This window comes from Mustela nivalis, assembly GCF_964662115.1.
Source record: "Mustela nivalis genome assembly, chromosome: 16".
NCBI classification, from domain to species: domain Eukaryota; kingdom Metazoa; phylum Chordata; class Mammalia; order Carnivora; family Mustelidae; genus Mustela; species Mustela nivalis.
In genome coordinates this window covers 37,179,496-37,193,577 of record NC_139035.1, presented here as the reverse complement: position 1 = coordinate 37,193,577, position 14,082 = coordinate 37,179,496, and the positions used below count along the sequence as shown (strand labels likewise).

Here is a 14,082-nt window from a genome sequence, read left to right as displayed (position 1 = left end):
GTGAAGCTTTTGACAGGTGTCAGCTTCCATAGCTAAAACAATAGACACAAACATAGCATCTACCTCCTGGAGCAGGTAGGAGGATCAAAAGAGATAATGTATATAGGTGCTTAATACTGTGCCTGGGCTAATAAGCATGCTTAACAGTTGTTAGCTAGTCCTGTTAATCTAGCTCCTTCGGTCTGTGAATTCTGAGTTCATGGCCATGACAAACGCAAGCTAATGGAATGAAAAGCATATGGAACATTTGGATTTGATACTCTTCTTCTGGTTCTTCTTGGAGCAAGTAGAGACGCAAGGGCCCAAGAGCAGGATTTCACCTTCTCCCCATGGCTCATGCCTCCTTGGGTGGACTTTCATGACATGCTGCCTGGAAAGAAGTGCAACTGTGATACGTTTATGCTGGCAGGACAGGGGAGGGAAGTGAGCATCTTGGCATGGGATGTTGTATACAAGAGCTAAATTTTCATCTCCCATTGTAGTAAGCCAATAGATCACTTCTAAAACGAAGAGTATGAGATAGCAACAAATGTGCGTTCTTCAGAATGATGGAGCTAAGAACCTGAATGTTGTCAGCTGTTGCCTACAGGGCATAGGAATAGGGAGTAGGGAGGGCTGCAGTTTTCCTCATATATACGCCTTCTAAAATTGTGCACATGGTCATCCTTGATTAAAAATAAAAATTAAATTACAAAATACAAAGAAATGCAATGTAACTATCCTGGAGTCTGTGGTCGGTAGGGATTTACTGTTTGGCTAAGTTTAAGCTTCAGGACTCTCACTTGCATGGGTCTGTGGAGGGGTCTTAGCAATGTTCATACGTCTTGTAAAATCCAAGAGACGAAGGTATGGTAGCCTAATCAGTTAAGATCAGTGTCCTTTTTCACTCTGACTTTTCCTCATGGGGGGTGATATTAGAGAAGCCACAATACCTGGGCAATCTGGCTAAGGAGTAGTTGGTTGACTTGGGGATGCATTTGGCCCTTATCGAGATATATTTCCATGGCTTATAATCACATCTGTATGTGGTTAAGATATCATTAGTGGATTGTGTGTGAGCTATCTCACACCATCCCGGTGTGAGAATAGCACTGGGAACACTCCTTCCAGCCATGGTGCTGATTCTTGTTACTGGAAGTGTGCGAGCAGAAGAGAAGCAAAGTTTGAAATGTATGGAGACAGAAGGAAATGTGTTGAAAATTCTTCCAGGCATATAAAACTGTAAGCCAAAGATTTGGTTTTCATTAAAATCTAGTCAACATAGAAACATTTATTCAATAAAGCAATATATATAATTAGAAAGGAATCAGATACTTTTTTCTCTTCTGTTGGGAACTTCGTGAAGCAGAAATTTCCGTGTCTGTAGGGTGCAAACCAGTCACATACGCCATGCATGTGTTCCAACTATCAACAACAAAAACCCAAATCTGGACAACCAAACTAGAGGAAACACAGACTGTTCTTTTTATTCTCTTCATAGGAAATAACATTTAAAATTCATCATCAGTGACGAAACAAAGAGATGTTGTGTAGTTAATTGATAAAAGTATTCAGTGATCTTGCTGGATTTTGTGGTGTGTGGTATTTGTCAGCTTTTAAAATTTGTAATTTGTTATGATTTTTTAAACAATTCTAAATAAAGATTCATTATATATAATGAATCTTTATATATATATAAAAAGAATCTTTATTTAGAATGATTAAAAATATATAAATATATATATTCAATATATATATTACTCTTCTATCACCCATATATTTATATATTTTTAAAATGTAATTTAATTTTTTTACAGTGTTCCAAGATTCATTGTTTATGCACCACACCCAGTGCTCCATGCAATACATGCCCTCCTTAATACCCACCACGAGGCTCACCCAACCACCCACCCCTCTCCCCCCTCCAAAACCCTCAGTTCACTTTAGTCTCTTATTTTTTACTTTTATTTTAAAATTTATTTTCTTAAAAAGTACCCTCCTTCCCTGAGTATATGAGCTACCCGCCTCATACAACCTGGGTCTGCCCCTGGCTGGGGTTGAAATCTATAGACTGTTGGGTATAAGGTTGCCAGATTCAACTGATGAAAACACAGAAGCCCAGTTAACTTTTAGATGCATGAGCACTTACATGTGCTTATCCGAAATTCACAGTTACCTGGAAATCTGGTATCCATCCAGTGGGAATACAAAAGAAAGAGGAGTCAAGTCAGCTAGGGTAGATCAAGTCAGCTAGGGTAGAGGTAGGGAGGAGGAAGGAGAGGGCAGAGGGAAAGGAAGAGGGGAGAGATTTCACACAGGAAGTCACACCAGAGCTGAGTCTTGAAAGCTGGAGAGCATTTGCATAGCAGAAACCGCAAGAAGAGGGCTTTCTAGGTGAGGAGGGGCAATGAAGTGTTTGGAGCTCATCAAGAGAGATGAAGTTGAAGATGTGGACACTCTGTGATGGTTCTGAAGTTCTGTGGGGACAGACTAGCCCTTTATCCTAGTAGCCCCTGGGAGCCATGCTGGGAGTTTTAGGCTGGGAAGAACCAAGACTGGGTTTGCACTTTAGAAAGTCTGGCTTCCCTAGGAGAAGATGGGTTGTTGGGAATGAGACCAGGTCAGTGATCCAGGAAAGGAATGCGGAGGCCATGCTTGGACTCTTTCCATTACCCATCCCTGGCTCCCCCTCCCCAGTCCCCATAGGGGTTATAGTTCACACCATTTGACCTGTAGAATCCATTAGCATAAGGTGTCAAACAGGATCTGAGGCTCTAGATCAGCAGATCTACCCTTGACTGGAGCCCTGTGGTTGAGAAAGAAGAAGGCACAGCCAGGTGTATGTAGTAGAGGTACCCAATTTGTTCTCCTCTCTCCCACAAGGCAGGATCAGCCAGTTCAGATTTCCTTAGGTCATGGACTTCCTGGGTGAAGGCAAGTCAGAACATCTTCGCTTGGGAGAGTTACATCACCTCTCCTGCTAAACAGGCTTGCGGTTCCCCAGAGCTTTGTGTTCTGTTCCACTCCACGTGATCCTAAGATAAGAAAGCAGCATGGGGTTAGGAAGGGCACTGAGCTAGAAATCAAGAGATGGAGGTTTGAGAGCAGGGCGCCACTTCTTCACTGTGTGGGCTGGTTCACGTCTTCCTCTGCTCATTGCTGTAATGGGAATGCTGAGATGAGCGCTCTCTGCTATCCTTTCTGACCCATTTTTAAATCCCAAACAAAGGAGAAAGTTTTTAAGTTCAAAGTCCCCAAGGACTGAGAAATTGATCCTTTATTTTTTTGCTTTATTTTCACAGCTATATACAAACTCCAAATATATCTTTATAATCCAAATCTATTTATCAAGACCGTTCAACATTTATATTCTTTTTATGTTCCTATTTACTTCCCAGATAGAATATCCATTCATCAGTACCAACATTTCTTTCCTTTACAGACCCTTTCCCTATCATTCTTTCTAGTACCAACATTTCTTTCTTTTACAGACCCTTTCTCTATCATTCTCACAATGATATGCTGAAATCATTCATATAAGCCCTACCCATGTTGTTCAGATCACTCAGTAGGGTCCCACCACTCAACTGAATGGGGCTTCATTCCCATAAAAGACAGTGGGCATGATGCCCTCTGGAGTTGTGCAACGCCTGGCTCACTTCTTGTCTGTTGTCCAGGATTTAGCACTTAGAGGAGTGGGCCAGCTGCACTCTTTTATGAAGAGGAAATTACCTTGGCACCACCATGAGCCGTTCATGAAGTTGGAGAGGATAGGGGGTGAGGACGGGGGATTGGAAGGCGTGAGAGAGCTGTGTCCAGGACACATCAAGCTCAGAGCATTCTCCTGGAAGTCTTCCTTCACATTCTTTCTGCTTCCGCATGTACCAGATGGGAAATTGAACTCTGGTATTCCAGCTGTGGAATACCAACTGGTTTTAGAAGATCCAACACTAAGGTTAGACATAGCCCCACATTTATGGATCAAATCCACGGTTTGACTGCAATCCTGGAAGGGATGCCGTTCTATCGTAATCTATATTCTCACTTTAAGTATTATATTGTTAGGCAGCAAGGCTTAGGATGGAGGGAAATCATCGTTGTCTCTCCCTGCTCCCAACTGAAGGCCTCAAAAGGGGACTGTCAAATTAATAACAAGGGTTACCATTTTTTAAATTAAAAAAAAAATTTTAAGTAAGCTCCACAGCCAGCATGAAGCCAAGCATGCTTGAACTCACGACCCTGAGATCATGAGCTCAGCTGAGATCGAGAGTCTGATGCTTAACCATCTGAGCCATCCAGCTGCCCCAAAGGTTACCATTTTTGAACCCCCATTATGTGCCAGGTCATTTAACTCTGCACATGCTGCCCACACAACACATATTCAGTAGGCACAATCAGCACCATTTTGCAAAGGAAGAAATAAAGGCTCAGAGATGAACTGTCTCCCCTCCAGTCTGCCAGCCACAGGGAGTAGAGGTGGGCAGCTAGAGTCCCAACCACTGGGATGTTCTGTGTGTTGGAAAGAAGCTATAAAGACATCACATATTTTTCCTTCTGCTGCAAGTTCTCTGATATGACATCCTTGCCCTGAAATGAAAGCTGGGTTGGAACATACAGTCTGAACACATGAGGGGTTGAATACAGGGTGAGAGCCAGAAGGGACAGTTTTGCAATCACGTAGCACGTGGGGCTGGGCCACCATCTGGGAGCTATGAGCCAGGAGGCTCAGGCCAGGCTGGGAACCCAGCAGCAACCTTCCTGTCCAGCCCCTCTGTGGAGAAGCAGGGCTGGCTGGGGGGGGGGGGGAATCTCTGGAACCAAGAGAGCTCCTTTCTCCCTGCCAGAAGGAACAGAGAGACACCTATTAGCTCCTAACAAAGGTGCCTTCTCCTTCTTCAGGTGCCTGGCACACGGCATCGGAATAAAGAATATTTATGGGGTACTTATCAAGAATCAAGTCCATTAGCTCATTCCGACCCTCATAGTTTATTTTGCTTATTTTATTGGGCTCCAGAAAAGTCATAAACAGCTTGTCTAAGGTCTCACAGAGAAGAGAGAAAGGCAGGGTATAAATCTAGAGGTATACTGTGGTCATTATAATCATGTATTGTATTTTTAGGACATGTATTAAATCATTAAGTCCAAGATGCTGGACAAGGTTCGTAGCCCTCATAGCTTCTTGCCCTCACACTTACCCCATAAAAAGTCCTCAGACTTCCCTGTTCCTCTTTCTTCTCTGCCGGTGTCCTGCCCACCCCTCCCCCATCTCGCTGCATAGAAGGTCCACCCCAGCCTGTTGTCCAAAGGGCCAGTGGGTCTCTTGTAATTGTAGCCCATCTTCATTGAGAGTGCTTCGTTTGGTAAAAACAAGCTCTGCTTATTTGGGGATGTCATGCTCGGGGAGGAAACTTTTTACAACCTACGCTTCCCTCGACATCACCCCAAACCCTGCTCCTCGGAGAAGTCACGATGTAGAGTTTGTATACGAAGAGTGATTAGGATGGAGGGTCTTCTGTTCCAAGAGCAAGGACTCTAGGCTCAGTTCCTGAGTCTGCCACCGGCTGCTAAGCTCTTCCACTTCCTCATTTTCCCACTTTCTACTTCTCATTTTCTCTCCCTGCACTGATCGAGATGAAAGGGTCCTCCAAGCGACATGAGGAAGAGGAAAGAGATGGTGGCCTAGTAGGTACATTTCTGAGAGGGGGGAAAAGAGGTTTCCCATAAGGTTAAACAAAATAATGCATGTAGAGCATTTCGCTAGCACCTGGCACCAAAAGGTGTTCAACAGCTGTATGAAGCTTCGGGCAGAGGAAGGGTGCCGGGACCAAGGACACCTGCACGGTTTCCTGGGGCTGGCTGCTGTCAGGGTGGGGCCGGCAGGAGAGTATTTTGCTGAGTTTGCCTGCAGGGTACAGTTGGTGGCTTGCCATAGCTCTCAGGAAAGTGACCTAACTTGGATTTTTCTGTATGGACACAGAATTGCAAGAAATTCTCATTTGCATGGAGATGGGGAGTTTATTCTTCCTAGAAGCTGCATGTCAAAACCCAGAAGAAAGAGGCATTTCTTAATAATGATTAATCAGCTGTATCTCAAAGAAGCAAGAAAACAATTAGGGAAATGAGATACTAAGGAAACAAGGAGAAAAATAATCTCCCAAAGGTGGACCCACCCAGTAAACCTTGACAGCATTTCCTCCTATCCACCTGCATAAAAGTGACCAGCCCTTTTTGAGGGACGAAGGGCAGACAGAGAAGACACAGGGACGGCTGGAAGCACCTGGTGAGAGGTGAGGCGCTCCCCGGGCCACACACCGTCCTAGCCCTCGGCCCTCACTGCTGCAGAGATGTGACCTGTGGACATCGTGTATGGCCTGGGGAGTTTGTAGGACGGGGAAGGGTATGCCACGGAGAGGACGAGCCTCCTCGTACCTTGTTCTCGATGAGCAAGGATGGAGAACGGGGAAGAAGGAGGGCGGGAGGAAGGGAAGAGGAAGGAACCTACGATTGACTACAAGCTTTTTGTTCTAGGAGCTGTGCTGGGCATTTGATATCTTTTCTTTTTTAAAATAAGGCTTTGCTATATTAAATAGAAGGAGCACGGTTGGTTCAGTGGGACTGGATCCGGAAGGCGCTCCTGTCTGTCTAGTGGGAGGGAAGCTGCTGGGATGTCCAGCGGAGGCCCCGGGTTTCCAGCTGCTACTGTCCATGGACACTGCGGCGGCAGGGACAGCCGGCTTGAGCGCCAGCCTGTCTGTCTCCCGACGCTGGCTCTGCGGCTTACTGGCTTCCTACCGTGGGCAGGTGTGGTCGCTTCCTGTGTCAGTTTCCTCTTGAGTAAAATAGGGACAGAAACCACTCACCTCACAAGGTGGCTAAGAAAATTGTTAGAAATTCTAGGCACAATGCCCCTCCCCACGTGGCATGTATGATAAACATTAGCTATTATTGTCTCTGAATCGGCTGAGATGTCTGGGCTCACCTACCCGAGCTAAGGTCCTCTGCACGAGGTCCTAGGCTCCTGGCCTGGGGGTGATCAGAGGATGTCCCACTACTTCTTAGAGTCGTCTTGTCAGAGGAAAAACTGTGCTCTCTTCCCAGTCACTTGACTTTCTAGAAGTGTCCTAGTTGCCTCGAGGTGGGGATAGAGCTGTGGGAGACTTTACAGTCTTCCCTGCCAATGGGAGTCTGTTTTCCCGCTTTGGAAGAAAGAGGAACGAAGAAGCCCTTTGACAAGATGCCTGCGCCACGGTGAGGTCTCTACAGCTGTGCCCTCGTGGGGATGATGCCGAGTTACTAAGACACGAGGCAAAATGGTTTTCGAAACAGGATTTGCTCTTTCTTGGCTTTCTGGAGAAGAGCCTGGGAATTCCGGGGAAGACTGGGGAATGGTGGTGGGGAGTGGGGTCTGCCGAGGCTCACAGTCTCACACATGTCTTTGCAGCTCTGGCATGGGAAGCGATGGTGAGGAGTCGGTGGAGGGCTCCTCAGTTCCTGCAGCTGGCTTCCTAGCTTGTGCACAGCCACCGGTCTCTCCCCTTATCTCTCTCTCTCTCTCTCTCTCTCTCTCTCTCACACACACACACACACACACACACACACACAGCTGGAAGCCAGAACTCTGGGTGGGCACCATGGAGGATGCTGGGCAGAGGGCTGATCTCATCACACACGCTGTCCTAAGCCTTCTCTTGAAGGCTAAGCCCTGGGCTAGTGCTGGGGCAAGTCAGGGGAAGAGACTTTTCTCCGTGCGTCTGCATGAAACCATAGAGTGGTAACATGGGAGGGATAGAGAGGATGGAGGCAGGGAGGGTGATGGGATTAGAAGAGTCGGCCCCCCCGCAGGACAAGTGAGCTGCACACAGGTCTCTCACAGCCCCTGGGCTCAGTGAGTGACAGAGTGGGAGCTGACAACTTGCCCGCCTCTCTCACTTCACTGCGGCTCATTCGTTGATTGGAGGTGTTTTGTGCTTCCCTTTCCCATCTTCTCCGGAAGGTGACATCTTCATAGTTGGCTTCAGACAGATGATTTTAAGCAGATACACATTGGGGGTTTATAACAGAAGGGTGTCGCCTATTTCAGGAGCAAACATTTAAAAAATGTGCTTTTAGGGTTTTTCAGATCTGTTGCCTAATTCCCAGGGCGTATTACCAACCCTGTTTTTCCTATTTAAGTTATTAAAAACAATGCTTTTCATCCCTGTTGACAAAAATGAGCCTGTTGAGTCATAATGGAGTGATATCCACACAAATAGACTCCCTGGGACTTGAGAGAGCCCTGTATTGTGCTTTCTGGGGTGAAGGTGGGGGCACCGGGGGAGGGAGAGCGCTCATTCAGTTGATTCAAGAAAAACAGAGGAGGAGACACATGACCATGAACTCCACAAGGCTGAGGTACTGAGTCTCGTTTTCTTGGCTGCTGTCTGGCGTGCCTTGTGAGGTACAGAGGAGAGCTTGGCCAGGGGTCCCCATTGCTTTCCCCTCTCAACTGGGCAGCTGACCTCCCCCCTTCCTGCAGGACATGAAGGCACAGCGTGTTTCCCTCTGGCTCGTGGCTGCTATGTTCTTCCTGTGCTCAGTGCACGCCCGAGGTCTGAGAAGGTGTCTGATCTCCATGGACATACACCATATAGAAGAGACTTTCCAGGAAATCAAAAAAACTATCGTGAGTATGGGTTCAGGGTGAAGGTGTGGGCAAGGGAGCGTGTCTTACCTTCCATCTTCACTTGAAGAGCAAGTTCCTTTTCATTATCCTTTGATTCTCAGGGGGACACGGAGTACTCATGGCTTGTGTCTGTCCTTATGTTTCCCTCCATAGCAAGCTAAGGACACCTTCCAAAATGTCACCATCCTGTCCACACCAGAGACCCTGCATAGCATCAAGGTATTGGCTTGGATCTGCTCTTTCTGTATTTTTATTTTTATGGTGAAATGTCCCTGGGCTGAGAGAGAAATCTCCACTCTGTCTTCTTCTCCTTCTCCAATCTCTACTTTCTAAATATGCCCGGTTTCTTATTTGCCAGCTGATGTGTTCATGCACACTTGTGTCTCAGGGACTTGGAAACCCCTAGGATGGACCCGAGAAGTGCCACTTATCTATAGAGGGATTTTGGGGTGCCACATGCTCAAATGTGACAGGTTGTCTGTGGCTCAGGATGATTCTGGAAGTTTTCACGGGGGAGCCAAGAAAATGAACAGTGACTTAAAAACTGAGTTGGCTCTGGGTCAGTGGATAAAGGAGGAAGGAGTCTGGAGACCAGGGAGAATGTGTGTGAGATCAGTGAATGTGTATTAGGGGACAGTGAGGCAACCAGACCAGGCTTGTGGCATGAGGGTCGGGCAGGTGAGTGAGGTGAGGGTAAGAGGAGGAAGTAGAAAAATACACTGAAGTCATTTTACTAAGAGCTTCAAAGCCAGGCTGAGCCTTGACCTTGTAATACAGCAATAAGGGGTCCTGCAGGTTCTCGAGCCAAAGACGGTATGACCCACAGCATCTTTCAGAAAGACTGTCTGGTGATGTTCCTTACAATAGAAAATGTGAGGCCAAAAGGCAGTAAAGAGATATTCCAACTCTCCAAATGAGAGGTGTTGGGTGTGTTACGAAGCAGTTAGGCTTACAAGGCGAGAATTCACTTTATAGAATGCAGTCACTGAGAAGCACCCTTAAAAATGAGCTCCTCCAGTCCTTGTAAGCATTGTAGAAAGATTCAGGTTGTTTTTTTTTGTTGTTGTTTGTTTGTTTGTTTGTTTTTCCAGATATTTATCTGCCAGAGTGTGCAAGATAGTTGCAATGAGTTACTCTTTCTTTTTCTTTTGGCTTCTCTGAGCGAGATAATTCTTCTAGGCAGTATTGGGCCTGATCTATTCGTAGGAAATAGATGTAGCCACTTACTAAATACTATTCCAGCCCGCTGTATGAGAGACTCACAGGATAGCACAGTGGGAAGGGACCCAGGGGGCTACCTATTCCAAAGCCATCATTTTCAAATGAGCAAATCGCTAGCTTGGGAGAGAAAATGACCAGTCAATGGTTGAGCCAGTGGCTGATCCCACGCTCCCTCTGTCTCCAGATTCTTTCTCCTCTCTAGATCCAGAAATAGCTGATGGGGCAGGAGAGTCAACGAGGAGGCAGGTTTTTATTCATTTCTCCCTCCCCTCCCCGGCTCCCTGATAAAACAAAGGTGTTTCGCTTTTTTGCTCCTTTGGTTAAGGGAACAAGGAGAGAACAAGGAGAAGGGTTTTGCCATTGAGGAAAAGCTGCCTGTGGGGTCAAGGAGGCTTTGCTGCTTTAATGTTAATGAAGATGGACGCCCTGTCCCACTCATGCTTCATACTTTATACCCCTCCTTCTCAGCCTGCGCTATAAACCTCCTGCCAGGCAACTCATTGGCTCTCAGCGCAGGGTGTAAATTGCTAGAAGGAAATTCAGCCCTGCCAACTGCTGAGCTGTATCCTGGGAATTCAAGCACGCCCCCCTCCCCGGCCGCCCCTTAGAGACACAGACACCCTGCCAGCTGCAGACCCACCCAGAAGTACACGTTCCTACAGCTGTCAGTTTCCATTCTTGCAAATCGTTGCTCCATTCAAAGGATCCCTGCAGTTTAAACAGGACAGATCGGGGTGGTGGGGGGAGCAGAGCAGAGAGGGCAGGATAAATGCGATGTCATTACGGTGCAAGCAATTGTGCCCAGCACACACCGGGTGTGCAAGAGCTCCTGATACGTATACACGGGAATTTGTGCAATGTTGATGGGTGGGAGCAGGTACGGAGGGGCGGACCACAGCACAGCAGAAGGAAGTACTTTTCCAGAAAGCTGCTCAGATGTGGATCCTTTCAAAAGGGAGACACCAAATTCCTGCAAGGGTTTAAGCTGAAGTGAGTGATGGCGTGTGGGGATGCTGTAGGGAGGGTTCTAGTCTGTGACTGGGTTCATTGCTTGCTGTTATATTTCCTGGCCATAAAAAAAAAAAAAAAAAGAAAGAAAGAAAGAAAGGGCAATCTCTCCTTGATGCTTTCATCATAAGTAGCTTTGATGTGGTGAGAGGACACGGATACTCTGAGACCAACATGAATTTATAAAACTGACCTTTAGCTATTTTGTTCCTTGATGCCCTTACTCAGATAGGCTGCTTTGGTCTCTGAGATGGTAAGAGAAGACAGTCGCTGGGGCTTTCTCTAACCTGTGTCTGTAGCCCTTAGACGTATGCTGTATGACCAAGAACCTCCTGGCATTTTACGTGGACAAGGTATTCAAGGACCATCAGGAGCTGAACCCTCAGATCTTGAGAAAAATCAGCAGCATTGCCAACTCTTTCCTCTATATGAAGAAGGCTCTGCAACGATGTGTGAGTGACCACCTCAGGACTCTCTGTTCCCCCACGGCCCCAGGGAGGGTCCAGGACATGCTGATCCCACTTGGCTTGTTGTAGTAGTTCCTAGACTCAAGGGAAATCCCCTGCCCTATCATCCAGGGGAGAACCATCCAGAACCTCCTCCTTAGGGCTTCCTTCCGGCTGATTCCTCAGCAGATCCATTTCCTCATGGATAATCCTCCTGGGGTGACCTTCTGTCAAAGTATTCCTTCAGCGACCTCAGTGCTGGCCTGTGACAGAGGCACACCCAGGCGCCCAGGCTTATCATACGACTCTCTCTAGTTTCTTTGTCCGTGGCCCTTTCGGGTTTCCATACCCATGGACCTCTGGGTTGCTCCATCCTATAATCTGTCCCTGAGGGTTGTCTATAAATTCATTGTGCTCTATTAGAAACAAACACCAGAAATGAAACCAAACCCAAACAAACCCACAAGAACTTAGACCAGGAGAAACCCCGGGTTCCAGCTCTGACCCTGCCACAGTGTGACTTTGTGGCGAATTCTCTCCCCTTTCTGTGCCTTGGATTCTAAAGTTGTCAGAAGAAGTCATGACCCCTGCCGTACTTACCTTAAGATTCATTTAATCAGTTATTTAATTCACTAATCCAGTAAATACTTAGTGCCTAATGGGGTGCTGCATTCACCAGGTGGTGACGAGGCAGATTTGTCCCCCACTTTCCTGGCCCTTCCAGTCGGGCGAGCTGCAAACCCAGAAAAGCCCTGGTCAAACACAGGGTGACTCTGTCAACAGACTCTTGTCCCGCTCGCTGCTCCAACCCAAGCTGACCCTCCTGAGCCACCTGGGGCAGAAAAGGCGGGCCGGGTGGGAAGGTTCTCTCTGATGGCTCCTTCCTCCACTGGATTTCAGCAGGAGCAGAGGCAGTGTCACTGCAGGGATGAAGCCACCAATGCCACCAGAATCATCCATGACAACTATGATCAGGTAAGGGTAGGCAGGGGGAGATGCGAAAGACGGAGACTTTTGGGCCGTGGGACCCTGATGGAGAGTGTGCCAACCCTTTTGCCTCCTCTCCATGCAGAGTTGCTTGTTCCCTTGTCAAGTGTTCATTGCTGGTCTTCCCAATTCTGTGTGTCCGCAAGGAATGTGTTGGTCTTAGCCCCTTGACTAATTTCCTGGGCTCCCCTTCTCCACCCCCACCATTTCTTCTGCCTTTACATATCAGAACGAATGTATCAGAACTAAATATTGAGGGAAAGCACACACACCATTTCAGATGGGGGTGACACAGAGGGAGCCAAGATCCTCAAGGAACACATTACCTGCTAGGCGTCACTGTGGTCGGTAACCGCGACCAGCATTCTGTGGGCTGATGGAGAACAGTGCTTCTCCCGCACATGCAAGAGAGAACGCACACCTCATCTAGAGGTAGAGCAGAACTGGTGCTTCGCACATGCGTCCTTTGGAGACTTGGCCAAAATAAAATGCAGGTTCTGACGTAGTAGGTATGGAACGAGGCCTGAGAGTCTGCATTTCAACCACACTCTCAACTGATGTCAGTGCTTTAAGAAGGCAGGAGGTGGGAGTCTGGTCACGGCCGTGCTGTGTTTGGAGAGGCTGCCCAGCATCAGTTATAACTGGCTAAGACTCGTACTGTTCTTGCCATGGACCAGCTGTTCTCCCAAGCGCGCTGCAGATATCAGCACACGTGTTCCTCACAACGATGCTACGAGCCAGTATCTGCATTTGACAAACTAAGAAACAAGGGAAAACAATTTGGGTTTCCTGTTAGAAAAATAATCTAGGGTACATAGGCTCCGCCAATATAATGGATGGGTAAAAGGAAAACCTCCTGATGACTGGAACATGGGGAAAGATTTGAAAACAATCACACGGTCCAGAAAGGCAGGTTCTTGTGATGATTTGCCTGGTTTCAGCTGGAGGTCCGGTCTGCCGCCATTAAGTCGCTGGGAGAGCTTGACGTCTTTCTAGCCTGGATTGACAAGAATCATCAAGGACCTTCTGCGGCCTGAAGACCAGGAAGCTAACACCCGGGATGAGGGGGTGTGGGAGGGGTGTGGGTTGGGACAGCCCCTGTAAGGCTGCCGGAGGGGAGGGAGATGGGGAAGACCCCGTTTTACGCAGATGAGGGAATTCCGCAGAAACCTCTTTCCACTTTGGAATTCTTTCCTGTGAGGCTGGGGTATTGCAGGGGAAAATTTAGGTTTGGACAGATATCTCCCAGTGGGGCTGCAAGCCGCCCTGGCTGGGCCCAGGCTGCCTGAAAGCAGCCAAATAGTGTGCTGTCGTATTTATAATAAACCGACCTGTGGGAAGGCCCCGCGGGCCATCGCGGCGGGAACGGGTGGGCTTCCCCCTAATTTATTGTGCGCTTGTTTATCCCGTGTCTGTGATGCGAGCCGAGCGATGTCCTGTAGTGCATATTGTACGGACTGATTTTCCTGAATAAACTCAACTCTCTGCCAGTCAGTGGAACTGTCTTCTCATTCAGCAAGGGCCAGCCAAGGACTCCTAAGTGGTGGTGATTAGAAGTGAAAGGTGCCTTAAAGAACGCACATAGCGGGGCACCTGGGTGGCTCAGTGGGTTAAAGCCTCTGCCTTCCTCTCAGGTCATGATCCCAGGGTTCTGGGATCGAGCCTTGCCTTGGGCTCTCTGCTCAGCAGGGAGCCTGCTTCCCCCACTCTCTTTCTGCCTGCCTCTCTGCCTACTTGTGATGTCTGCCTGTCAAATAAATAAATAAATAAATAAAATCT

General features: G+C 47.6%; 1 protein-coding gene across 2 annotated transcripts; it reads left to right on the top strand.

Annotated features, from left to right (window-relative positions):
* Positions 1-6,216: 6,216 nt before the first annotated feature.
* IL19 (interleukin 19) lies at positions 6,217-13,793 on the top strand. 2 transcript variants are annotated; one of them, XM_082702581.1, is made up of 6 exons: positions 6,217-6,266; positions 8,495-8,641; positions 8,795-8,860; positions 11,170-11,322; positions 12,217-12,291; positions 13,245-13,793. In XM_082702581.1, the coding sequence occupies exons 2-6, from the start codon at positions 8,498-8,500 to the stop codon at positions 13,338-13,340; spliced, it is 534 nt and encodes a 177-aa protein (XP_082558707.1). In that variant the 5' UTR covers positions 6,217-6,266; positions 8,495-8,497; the 3' UTR covers positions 13,341-13,793. The 2 variants fall into 2 exon arrangements, with proteins under 2 accessions (XP_082558707.1, XP_082558708.1); XM_082702582.1 differs by having other exon boundaries at positions 6,219-6,266; positions 11,224-11,322.
* Positions 13,794-14,082: the final 289 nt, after the last annotated feature.

Excerpts from the sequence above, each read along its gene's own strand:
- IL19 (XM_082702581.1), top strand. The coding sequence starts at position 8,498 with ATGAAGGCACAGCGTGTTTCCCTCTGGCTCGTGGCTGCTATGTTCTTC. Across the intron at positions 8,861-11,169 it reads AGACCCTGCATAGCATCAAG|CCCTTAGACGTATGCTGTAT; the intron begins GTATTGGCTTGG and ends CTGTGTCTGTAG. Across the intron at positions 11,323-12,216 it reads AGAAGGCTCTGCAACGATGT|CAGGAGCAGAGGCAGTGTCA; the intron begins GTGAGTGACCAC and ends ACTGGATTTCAG.